The sequence below is a fragment of the Sphaerulina musiva genome (assembly GCF_000320565.1).
Source record: "Sphaerulina musiva SO2202 unplaced genomic scaffold SEPMUscaffold_6, whole genome shotgun sequence".
Lineage (NCBI taxonomy): Eukaryota > Fungi > Ascomycota > Dothideomycetes > Mycosphaerellales > Mycosphaerellaceae > Sphaerulina > Sphaerulina musiva.
This window is the reverse complement of record NW_016017388.1, coordinates 60863-71567: the sequence shown is the minus strand read 5'-3', so window position 1 is coordinate 71567 and position 10705 is coordinate 60863. Positions and strand designations below refer to the sequence as shown.

Below are 10705 nucleotides of genomic sequence, written 5' to 3'. Positions count from 1 at the left end.
CGGACTGGAAGATCATATATCCGACATTGGCCACACGACAGTTCGACCCCTCAGCAAATATTGAACAGACGCTGAATCAATATGGCCTCCCACGACTTTTCTCACTCTGCCGCCTCCGTCCCGCGGTCCCGTCCCGTCCCGTCCCTTCCCCTGCATATCGGAGCCCCTCCAGCCCACCATGCCATGGATTGAGTTGCAGCGGCGGTGAAAGATTTCGAAGCGAAGCGAAGCTCCATGTCTGACTTTGGCCCGCCTCCCATTTTCAACCATCTCAACCACAAAGATCGTTCCCACCTCACCACCGTCCTCCGACACCACCAGCAACAAGACGCCAACATGTCTGCCAACGAGCAAACGTATGTCTCTTCCTCCTCCACCACCACCACCACCACCACCACCTCCTCCTCCTCCTCCAATGCTGACCATTGCCATGTTCCTCCAGCTTCATCGCCATCAAGCCTGACGGAGTTCAGCGCGGACTGGTCGGCGACATCATCTCCCGATTCGAGAAGCGTGGCTTCAAGCTCGCTGCCATCAAGCTCGTTTCCCCATCAAAGGAGCACCTCGAGAAGCACTACGAGGACCTGAGCTCCAAGCCTTTCTTCAAGGGTTTGGTGACCTGTAAGATGATCCCCTCTAGACAGCAGCAACAGGAACAACAACAACCACACCGAGATAATAGAGTGCTGACGAAGTTGGGAATTAGACATGGGTTCCGGCCCAATCTGCGCCATGGTCTGGGAGGGTCGTGACGCTGTCAAGACTGGCCGTGTCCTTCTCGGTGCCACCAACCCAGCCGCCTCGAGCCCAGGTACCATTCGTGGTGACTATGCTATTGTATGTCTCTCCCCATCACAATCTTGGCCCTTCTAACATTGAATGCACAGGACGTCGGCCGAAACGTCTGCCACGGCTCTGATGCCGTCGAGTCCGCCCAGAAGGAGATTGCTTTGTGGTTCAAGCCAGAGGAGATCCAGACCTGGAAGCAGGCCCAGCACGAGTGGATCTACGAGAAATAGATGTTTCATGTATCTGAGATGCATTTGGACGCAGTCATGAAAGAGCACGAAAAAGCTGGCATGTTATAGGAAATGAAACGTCATGGAACAGACAAGGCCATTGCATCCAGAGCGAAAAGAGATAGCTGCCAAGCACCCCATTTGATGGGTGATATGAAAGAGCTGAAAATACGCAACATCACACGACTTTTTTCCAGCTATAACATTCGCGGACCTGACATATCCGATGAAACGAAGTTTACGCTGACCGAGGCTGAGGAGCCATTGGAGAGGTCGAACGCAGTCATCCCGTTGCATTTGCTTTAATACTGAACACTGATATACTGACGTCGTAGGAAATTCCAAAGACAGCACCAGACCGCACGTGCGACAGACAGACATCTCGAGACATCTTACTCATATATGCAGCCCATTGTCCATCTCTGGCCTAGTCACCGGCCAGCACGCGGATCGAACAATACACTCGGCTAGACCGAGACCAAGCCCAACGACAAATAGATCCTTGAAGCACTGACAATATGGAGTCATATTTTTGACACTTGTATCGGCACTCGCTTACACGTAACTTCCCTGGGACTGAGCAAATGTCTTGGCCGGATAAGTGCATGCATGTTGGGGAGGATGTGTCTTAGACTGCAGCAAACAGCATGTCTTTGCCAGATCTTTTTCATTGTCAACCTGATATTGAGATCGATCAGGGAAGGGGCTAGAGACATGATCAAGCATGCGCATCGCATGCTCCCTGCTTGACCAATCTCTCTTTTTCCTTAACATTTTGCAAACTGCAATATTCGTTTTGACCCGAAGCTCCGACTTCACCAACAACATTTATCAGATTCACCAAATATCAATGTCGAAGCAGCACTAAAGGCACGAGAAGCTCGAGCTCAAGCTAAAGCTGAGTGATCTGCTCCATCTTCTTTCTCTCCCTGGCCGCCTACCTACCTTACCTACCTACCGACCTAGGTGCCCACTCCGTCCAGCGTGCGTAGTCCATCAGTCTCACAACCAACTACATGACGACAACAGTAAAAGCCAAAATAACCACCACCAGCGCCACCTCACCTCCCTCTCCAACTTGGCCAACATCTCTCTCTTCTTGGCCCTTTTCCTTTGGATATCCGAATCCTACTTCGACTTTTCTCTCGATATAATGATGATGACTTTGGTTCTGGAGAGATTTCGTGATGCTGTTGCTTTTCTGGTCAGGAGGACTGAGGAGGTTTGGGGGTTGATGATGATGATGGTGGGAATGATGGTTCTTGTCGTAGTAGCAGTAGGGGTAGGGGTGTGGGTTGTGAGTGCTAGTGCTGAAAGGGGTGAGTGGCAGTGGTGGTCGTGGTGGTGGATGAAGAGGGCAGGGGAACGTGGTGAAGATATTGGTCAGCGAAATTATGGTGGAGATTTTGATGATAAGGAGGCGGATGGAGACGAGGAGAAGGAGGAGGAAGAAAAAGAAAAAGAAGGCGAGAGCGAGGAAAATGGGAATCAACATGATCTGGGCAAGACAAGGAGTAGTAATAGTAGTACTGATGATGATGATGGAGAGGAGGAGATTTGGACGACGGCGATTCGATTTTTCGCTGCTGCTTCCTCTTCATCTTCTTCCTCATCTTCTTCTCTATCTTCGTGGAAACGCTGAAACTTTGGGGATTCTACCTTTTCGAGATGATCAAGTATCTTCTATCTCACTACCTAAGTAAGGCAGTATATACTTAGAGAGGCGAGTATAAACAAACTTCCACCCCATCTTGTCATCTCATTTTTTTGAGTGATGACAATGATAATGACAATCCTGCCCAAATCCCCTCTCGCCCAACGCCGCCCTCCCCCTCAATCTTCTTCTTCTTCTTCTTCTTCTTCTTCTTCTTCTCCTCCTCTCATATTTCTCCTTCCCTCTTATCACCCCACAGGAACAATCCGCCCATTCAAACAAATCGTACCAAACGCTACATCCCGAGAAATTGCACATTGATCAACATCGCAAATCCCAAAATGTCCCGCGTCGATACAAATTACCTCTCCAGGGCGTGGGCAGGATACTTGTTGTTCATTTGGGCATTTCAACGAACTTGTACTCGCGGGATCGGATGGTGGCACTATAGTGGTAGCCAGGGTGGAAGAGAGAACCGTTGAATTTGAGGGGAGGAAGGAGTGGCTGGGGATGTGCACAGTGATTGTCGTTGTACTTAGTGTTGTCATGACGGCAGGAGTAGCAGACGACGACGATGAAGAAGAAGAAGCGCTCGTCGTGAGGATACTAACAAATGATGACTCACATGGCGGCGACTTGGTATTTGTCTGAGAGGACGTGGAGATGGACGAGCTAGCAGCAGTAGCAGCAAAAGGACTACAGCCCCTTCCCGTCGGTACTGCAAGCGGATAAGGATTCCCTTCAGTCTTTGTCGTAACGTATTCACCAGGCTTGGGAAATTTGACATTGAACCGTTCTGTAGTCGGGCAATAATTCCCCAGATGCCCCTGATTTGCCACGAAGAGTTCTGGGAAGTCGGGGACTTCTGATCCGTCTCCGCCAGTCAATTCCACATTCATGCAATTCATGTACATCTCCCGGTTGCCGATCGTGTTAAACCAAGTCCACGCCATAATGGCATGGCCATTTTTCACACCTGGTGGGATCGTAAAGGGGAACTCGTTCACGCAAGCGGTAGTAGTACTCCCATTGGTAGAACAATCGACTACGTGGCCCTGCTGGAGGTTGCCTGGGGCGTCAGTGGGACATCCTCCTTCGATCGAGTAGATGACTCTCCAGCTCGAGGGATCCTTCTGTTTGCGCGGGTCTGTCTCGTAGGTGATAGAGAGCTGACAGCTACCGCCTCCATGTACGGCTGTGTTATCGCCGGCACCAAGATTGAAAGCCAGCAGGTGTGTCGAACCGGCAGCCATGATTTGCCCGCCTCTTGTGGGAAGTGTAGCGCCCTGGCAAGGGAATTGGGAGCCACTGGGGTCCAGAGGCGACTTTGAATCAGTACCTTCGATAGGGTTTGGGGATGATATGAACATATGCGCTTGCGTTGTGGCAAGGGCTACAGCTGTTGCTGCGACTATACACTTGAGATGCATCGTTATGTATCTGTTTGGACTGGAGTTATCGTAGAGGCTGCGACTGACCGTTGAGTAGGGTTCTTACAGGCAAGACGACAAGAAAAACCTAGCTTCGAGTAGAGCGTTGGAGCAATTTATGGAATATTGCCAGCGTGCTAGACGTGCCGTGAATGGGTGTGATTCAGGAGGTGCGAACTGAATCACGAGACCACGCACCATTGTATACGGCTATTCTGCTCAACTGTCAATGAGCGGCGAGTGAGATTTAACTTGCCTTAGGTAGAATTCCGGGGTCTATGCTACATACACCCTATGACGGAGATAGAGCCAAGCGAAGTTCTTTCCGAGCCGGCGTAGCGTCTATCGGCGAATAGGAATACTGGCTCAGCGAGACTTTGATCCTTCTACCATGCGCGCCAAAATGTTCGCTAGTTCAGATGACAGATATCGATATCGTTCACAACTTGCTCATCATTGAGCTTAGCAGATTGTTCATGCCGTCCGGCATCGCATCAAGCAATTGCAACTCTGCCTTGGTGTTCAGCATGAGCATGGTCTGCAGCTCTCTTCTCTCCATAAGAGCATCACCGTCGTCTATATCAATTTCTCGATCAATCATCATTGTTGCTTTTGATCTGTCACGCTTCGACAAGGTGAGTCGTCCTTGCGCGGCATGCGTGTCGAATTCATCGGCATGGAGATGCTCACTACGAAGACCTAGCCATTTCAGCTGCGGTACGACGTGCTCTTTACTCTCGTGTGCAAGTTTCTTCGACCCGCGTTTGTAGGTTGATAGAATGGCGATGCCGTCAGGATCGAAGTCTGCGAGTCCATAGACAGGAGGTGATGCGAACCCATTCTGTGCAGATGGATGACTGCAATAGCGAAGGAGAGCCCTTGTTGCAAGGTCAGGGTAGCCTTTCCCCGTGATGATGACGCCCTCCCGAATGATTGTGTCCCAGAAAGCGGAGCCAGCGATAGATCGAAATGTGGCTTCCTTTTCGATGACCAGAACCCATTTCACAGCCTTCAAGTCGGCTGAAAGCACCTCCTTTAGATTGGGCACCAAGATTCCCTCTGGATCAATCGAGGCGTCAGTCGTGCTACCGTCGTTCCGGAGAAAGGTTATGGCCCCAGCGATGAGGCCTTTGGCTGCAGCGCAAACATTGAGCATGGATCTGGTAACGCCGAGAGTGTACGCAATGTCGTCAACATATCGATCAACAGTAGTCTGGCTGCCAAATAAAGCCGGATCGCGATAGTATATGTCCCTAAGATCGTGAGTGGTCAATGTTGTCAGGAAAGCATACTGGCGAGATACCTCTTCGATATCACCACATCATTGCGCAACGCCTCATGAATAAGCTCCAGGAGGCGTAGTACGACCGCTAGACCGCCATCAGAGCCTGCTAGAGATTGGTGCAAGATGTGTGTCGGTGCAATCGATACTCACAGAATCGCCATGCTTCATCGGCAGTCTTGCCAGGAAAGCAGAGTCGTCTTGTCGGTGCATCAGAATGGTCCGTGCTTCCAGGCCGCTGTCGAGTCTTCAATACGATGCTGATTTCGAGTTTGTCATGCAGAAGGACATCTATCATTTCTTCCAAAATCGCTTCGATCTTGTCGATGACTGCAGCACTAAGGTATCGATATGTCAGACTCCTCTCCAACACAATGTCAAGATGAAAGGACGATACTTGGGATAAGATCGTGGCAGCATACGCTGAGCGGGACGAAAGTCATTGTGAAGTACATCCTGAGCAAATGAAGTTGTGTTCACGGGAAGCGAATCGTGTTCACTCTCGCTCTGCTCGTCCTTGCTTGATGGCGGCTGGTATGGCTCCTCGTCGTCATGTTGGTATTGAATGGCAAGGTTAGCAGCTGCACCAGTTAGTGACCCTTGCGACGAGGGCGGGAGCAAATGAGGTTCCTCGATGAAGAGGTCCTCGAAGTCTTCGTCGTCCATTGTGATGGTGCGACTTGTGAGAGTGTGAGTGGTTATGTGTGTGGGAGAAAGAGGAATCGAGACCTGGGAGAGTTGAAGTAGTCCTTCCTTGGCACGCTATTCTCTATTCGGGGGGCATGCCCATATTTGTGATTGGCTAGCGAAGCGAAGAAGGGTATGATGACGCGCTAGCCACTGCCGCCTTGGCGCTCTCCTGCTCGACGCGCCTTCCTTCGACGCGACTGAAACACCATCATCCGTTGTCCATCTCTCTACCTCGCTGAAGTCCTCTGCTGCCCGAAAATCCGTCAATTCCAGGCCTCATGGAAGATACCGTCTCTTCGCCTTCAGCATCTCCTAATATCCGCAAGCGTTTTCGCGATACCGATGAGGAGGAACGCGCCCAAAAGCCATTGAACCTCAAGGGAAACCAATTCGTGATGCCCACACCACCTGACACCGAGAATGAGCGTTCAAGCAATGCTAGTCCTGGCGGCAGTGTAGAGAGCGATAGGCGAGAACGAGCTGCATCCCCGGTCCTCCGCACCAGTACGAGTCTCAACAGCGTGATCCAGGTCCCGTCCAGCAATGCTGTGCCGACATCCTCTGTTATGACCGCGCAGTCTATCGCCCCGGAATCGGCTTCTATGTCTGACACTGGACCCTCAGCAAAGAGGAGAAAACTTACTCCTGCCGAAAAGTCGGAGCAGGCACAATTAAAGGAAACCAAGGCACGCGAAAAAGCCAAGAGAAAGGCGGCTGCTGAAGAGAAGAAGGCGCAGGCGGAGGCTGAAAAGGAAGAAAGAAGAGCCCAAATTGAGGAAGAAAAGGCACGCAAAGCCGAGGAGAAGCGGCTCAAGGACGAAGAGAAGCGAGCCAAAGCAGAAGAGAAGGAGGCGAAAAAACGCGAAAAGGAGCTGGAGGAGACCAAGAAGCAGGAAGAGAAACTTGCCAAAGAGCGGAAACAAATGCGCTTAGGAGCTTTCTTTGGTGGCAAGCCGAGCACGCCCGCGAAGCGGAGCATCGACGGCGAGGAGATCGCACTCCTTTCTAGGCAGAAGTCGTTGTCTCTCGAGCCCTTTGATGCTGCATCAGCACAACTCAAATCTACCACATCGCCTGTAAAACACAGTCCCGCGCCGGCATCTAGCAAGAAGTCTAATGTCTCCGACTATCACAAGACATTTCTGCCATTCGAGGCGCCTACACATAGCCAAGTTGCTCCAGTTGTACGAGATGAGCAGGCTGATCAGGCACGTTTTGATCACGACCTGAACGATCCTTTGGTCCAGGAGAAATTTGATCTAGGCCTTGTCTCGTCGTATGCCAGTCTAGACAGCTACTTTGGTGAGCTCCGCAATGCACGACGTGGGAAGCGAGGTCATCCCAACATCCGAAAGGTGGTGGAGAGAGCTCAGGGAACCTCCAAGGAACCGATAGATCTGACCGAGGAAGGTTCGAGAGAGTCGCCCGATTCCATCCTGCGTAAGGTTGACACTAAGTATATTCACTTCCATGAAGACGTACGGCCAGCATATTGTGGTACATACACAAAACTCACATCGCCTCGGACGACTCGGCGCACGATGCGAAACCCTTTCACACGCTCGCGACCTGATACTGATTACGACTACGACTCGGAAGCAGAATGGGAAGAACCAGAGGAGGGTGAGGACATCGGCTCGGACGACGACGAGGAGGCTGATAGCAATGCCGATGGCGACGAGATGGACGATTTCCTGGATGATGAAGATGATAAGGCGAAAAGTAGGCGCAAAGCGGTCACAGTAGAGCTCATTCCACAAAGCACCGGGCTCTGCTTTGCAAACGATAGGGGCCGAGTGCTACACGTGGACGGTGCACAAGTGGCGGTTCAACCGCCTGTGATGGATGGCATGCGAATGGGCTTCTTGCTTCCGGGTTTGTCTGGAATGACAATCGACCCCTTCTCTACGTCGTATTGGGAGACGCCTGCACCGGCACACACTGCAGCCAACGCCATCTCATCCGGAAAATCTCTAGGGACCCGACCTTCTCCCACTGCCGTCATGGCACCTCCACGAAAGCCTCTGGAGCCCAGACTCAACTTCAACAGCTCAGCGGAGTCTGCTGTTTTCGCACTCATTGGAGCCGCCGATGGTCAGAAGGGTCCCGTATCAAGTACAACCGCCATGACGCCGGCCGTTAAGCGTGGTCGCAAACCCCAACCGAAGGCTTTGAGTAAAGAAGATCTGGATGAACTCAAGGCAGCCGTTGTTGGCAACCAACTGGGCAAGCTGGATCTACACAAAGCACTAAAGGCGAGGTATGTGTTTCCCAGTGCTCGAGCTCAGTTTGGACGATGACTAACGTTCACTTAGATTCCCGAAATTAACGAACGATGCCATCAAGGACAACCTCAACAACCTCTTTGCACAGAAGGGCTCTGGCAAAGAGAAGAAGTGGGTCTTTGTCGGCGATGTCTGAGAAGTCGCATGTGCGCAACATCATATCATCACTTTGTCATATGGCTGATCTACGAAGCATGACACTGGGTTGGCTATCACTCGTGTTAACGACTTGTGGACGAGAAAGCAGACGCATGCAGTACGATTTCGCGGCATACAGTGTATAGGTCGAAGAGCAGGGCATGTTCAGCTGCAGATGTTAGCACATATGTACTGAGGTCAGGCCTTCGTCGCCATGATATGTTATTCCGGCTATCGGGATATACTGCCTGTACGGCCAAGAGTTAGATGCTTCTGGTTGCCGTTTGTGGTGCGCACATAGATGTAGCGACACATAGACTCGTTGAGAATGAACAACAGTCACGTGCACGAGCCATAGCCTCGTTGCCTCACCTACACATCTCACTTTAAACTGTTTCCAAAACACAACTACCTGTATCTTTTACCACAACAACCATGACCGACGTCGCTGAAGCACCCGCTGCTGCTGCACTCTTCGAAGATACCACCGCACCCATCACTGAAACCTCCACCGCCCTTGCGACAACTAACAGCGATGGAACAATCACGCAAAAAGTGAAAAAGACCAAAATCATTAAGCGCAAACGACGACCAGCCCGTCCGCAGCAGGACCCGAGCACGTTCAAAACCGAGCCTCCTCCACAGACGGGTACGATTTTTAACATCTGGTACAACAAATGGTCGGGCGGGGATCGTGAAGATGCTCTTTCCTCCAAACACCAAGCCAAAGGACGCTGCAATGTCGCTCTGGATTCTGGCTACACGAAAGCGGACAAAGTGGCAGGATCCTACTTTTGCCTGTTCTTTGCGCGAGGTCTGTGTCCGAAAGGTCAGGATTGCGAGTATCTGCACCGACTGCCCAATTCGAGGATAGGAAAAGATGGACCTGGTGGAGGACTCGGGGATATCTTTCCCAGTAATGTGGACTGTTTTGGAAGAGACAAGTTTAGTGATTACCGGGATGATATGGGTGGTGTCGGATCTTTCTTGCGCATCAACAGGACACTCTACATTGGACGGATACATGTCTCGGACGACATTGAAGAGATTGTCGCAAGGCATTTTCAAGAGTGGGGACAGGTGGAGAGGATACGAGTACTGCCGAGTAGAGGCGTCGCATTCGTGACATATGTGCATTTGGCCAACTCGGAGTTTGCGAAAGAGGCTATGGCGCATCAGAGTCTGGATCATAACGAGACATTGAACGTGAGATGGGCAACAGTCGATCCCAATCCTGTCGCGCAGAAGAGGGAGGCGGCCAGGATTGATGAACAAGCCGCTGAGGCCATTCGACGGGCACTGCCAGCAAGCTATGTCGCCGAACTAGAGGGGAGGAAGTACGAAGGGGCGGATGGCGAGGAAGAGCGTAAAAGACGGAAGATTGAAGGCAGCTTCGGACTGCAAGGCTACCAGGCGCCCGATCACGTATGGTATGCGAGTGAGAAGGCGCGGATAGAAGGTGCAGAGCAACAGAAGCAGATCGAAGGAGTGCCAGAGGGGGAAGGGGAGCAGGAGGATGAATACGATGCGCCTCTGCAAATCACAGCTGGCAACACGCAATCAGACTCCAATGGAGGACTGCTTGGCGGAAGCACACTCGCGGCCCTGCAAGGACTGAAGGCCGATACAGGCCATGGTTCGAACAAGCCGCCGGACAAGCCTGCGGGACCTCTGGTGGATTATGGTAGCGACAGTGACGATGAGTGAAGGCATCTTTTTGGGAGACTACACTCTTTTACACGGTTCATGGCATTGAATGTCAATCAATGTCAATGAATGGATGCAAACTCAGTTCTCTCTCCCGCTTGTGAAAGCACCTCTTCTCGCCCTCTCGAGTCCTTTGGCAGGTGTTGATGCGAGATTTGGACAGTATCGCAGAGAACTGGCCTCGAAAGATGTCTGTCTGCCCGTGGAGGGGTGTTACCTACATGAGGTACCTACCTAGGTAGTAATGAAGCTGTCGAGAGGAGTGATTTTTTGCAATGGCGATTTCGACAATTACCTTACCTACCTAAGGTACAGTTTTTCGTCGTAGCAGACCGACAGATACTTGACTTTCTACAACGACATTCCTAGTGCCTTTTACTCCTTGCCTCTGGCTACATGTACGTGCTGTGTACCTTACTTGGAATACCTTACCGTTACCATAACTTATGTTACACGCAGTTGATCACATGTGAGTGGGAGGTCCCAGGGATCCACAATTG

The 10705-nt window shown here is 51.4% G+C and overlaps 6 protein-coding genes across 6 annotated transcripts; 4 read left to right on the top strand and 2 right to left on the bottom strand.

Annotated features, from left to right (window-relative positions):
• The first annotated feature begins 250 nt into the window (after positions 1–250).
• Positions 251–1213, top strand: SEPMUDRAFT_149556 (nucleoside diphosphate kinase). Its single transcript, XM_016905628.1, has 4 exons — positions 251–356; positions 443–621; positions 707–837; positions 888–1213. The coding sequence occupies exons 1-4, from the start codon at positions 337–339 to the stop codon at positions 1017–1019; spliced, it is 462 nt and encodes a 153-aa protein (XP_016759742.1). The 5' UTR covers positions 251–336; the 3' UTR covers positions 1020–1213.
• A 959-nt stretch (positions 1214–2172) lies between these two features.
• On the top strand, positions 2173–2661 carry SEPMUDRAFT_108485 (uncharacterized protein; the record flags this gene model as incomplete). Its single annotated transcript, XM_016900742.1, has 1 exon — positions 2173–2661. The coding sequence occupies one exon, from the start codon at positions 2173–2175 to the stop codon at positions 2659–2661; it is 489 nt and encodes a 162-aa protein (XP_016759741.1).
• A 767-nt stretch (positions 2662–3428) lies between these two features.
• SEPMUDRAFT_10541 (uncharacterized protein) lies at positions 3429–4043 on the bottom strand (the record flags this gene model as incomplete). The annotated part of the gene is made up of 1 exon (XM_016900576.1): positions 3429–4043. A coding segment is annotated over one exon (615 nt), but the record flags the coding sequence as incomplete, so codon positions are not given.
• Positions 4044–4542: 499 nt separating this feature from the next.
• Positions 4543–5704, bottom strand: SEPMUDRAFT_66718 (DNA topoisomerase IV, alpha subunit; the record flags this gene model as incomplete). Its single annotated transcript, XM_016909759.1, has 3 exons — positions 5539–5704; positions 5407–5473; positions 4543–5356 (listed from the first exon to the last, which is right to left on the bottom strand). Exons 1-3 carry the CDS (start codon positions 5681–5683, stop codon positions 4543–4545), a joined length of 1026 nt encoding a protein of 341 aa, XP_016759739.1. The 5' UTR covers positions 5684–5704.
• Positions 5705–6629: 925 nt separating this feature from the next.
• Positions 6630–8490, top strand: SEPMUDRAFT_15053 (uncharacterized protein; the record flags this gene model as incomplete). The annotated part of the gene is made up of 2 exons (XM_016906239.1): positions 6630–8335; positions 8391–8490. Coding segments are annotated over 2 exons (1806 nt in total), but the record flags the coding sequence as incomplete, so codon positions are not given.
• Positions 8491–8933: 443 nt separating this feature from the next.
• SEPMUDRAFT_86646 (pre-mRNA-splicing factor cwc2) lies at positions 8934–10566 on the top strand (the record flags this gene model as incomplete). The annotated part of the gene is made up of 1 exon (XM_016910418.1): positions 8934–10566. One exon carries the CDS (start codon positions 8934–8936, stop codon positions 10203–10205), a length of 1272 nt encoding a protein of 423 aa, XP_016759737.1. The 3' UTR covers positions 10206–10566.
• Between the last annotated feature and the right edge of the window lie 139 nt (positions 10567–10705).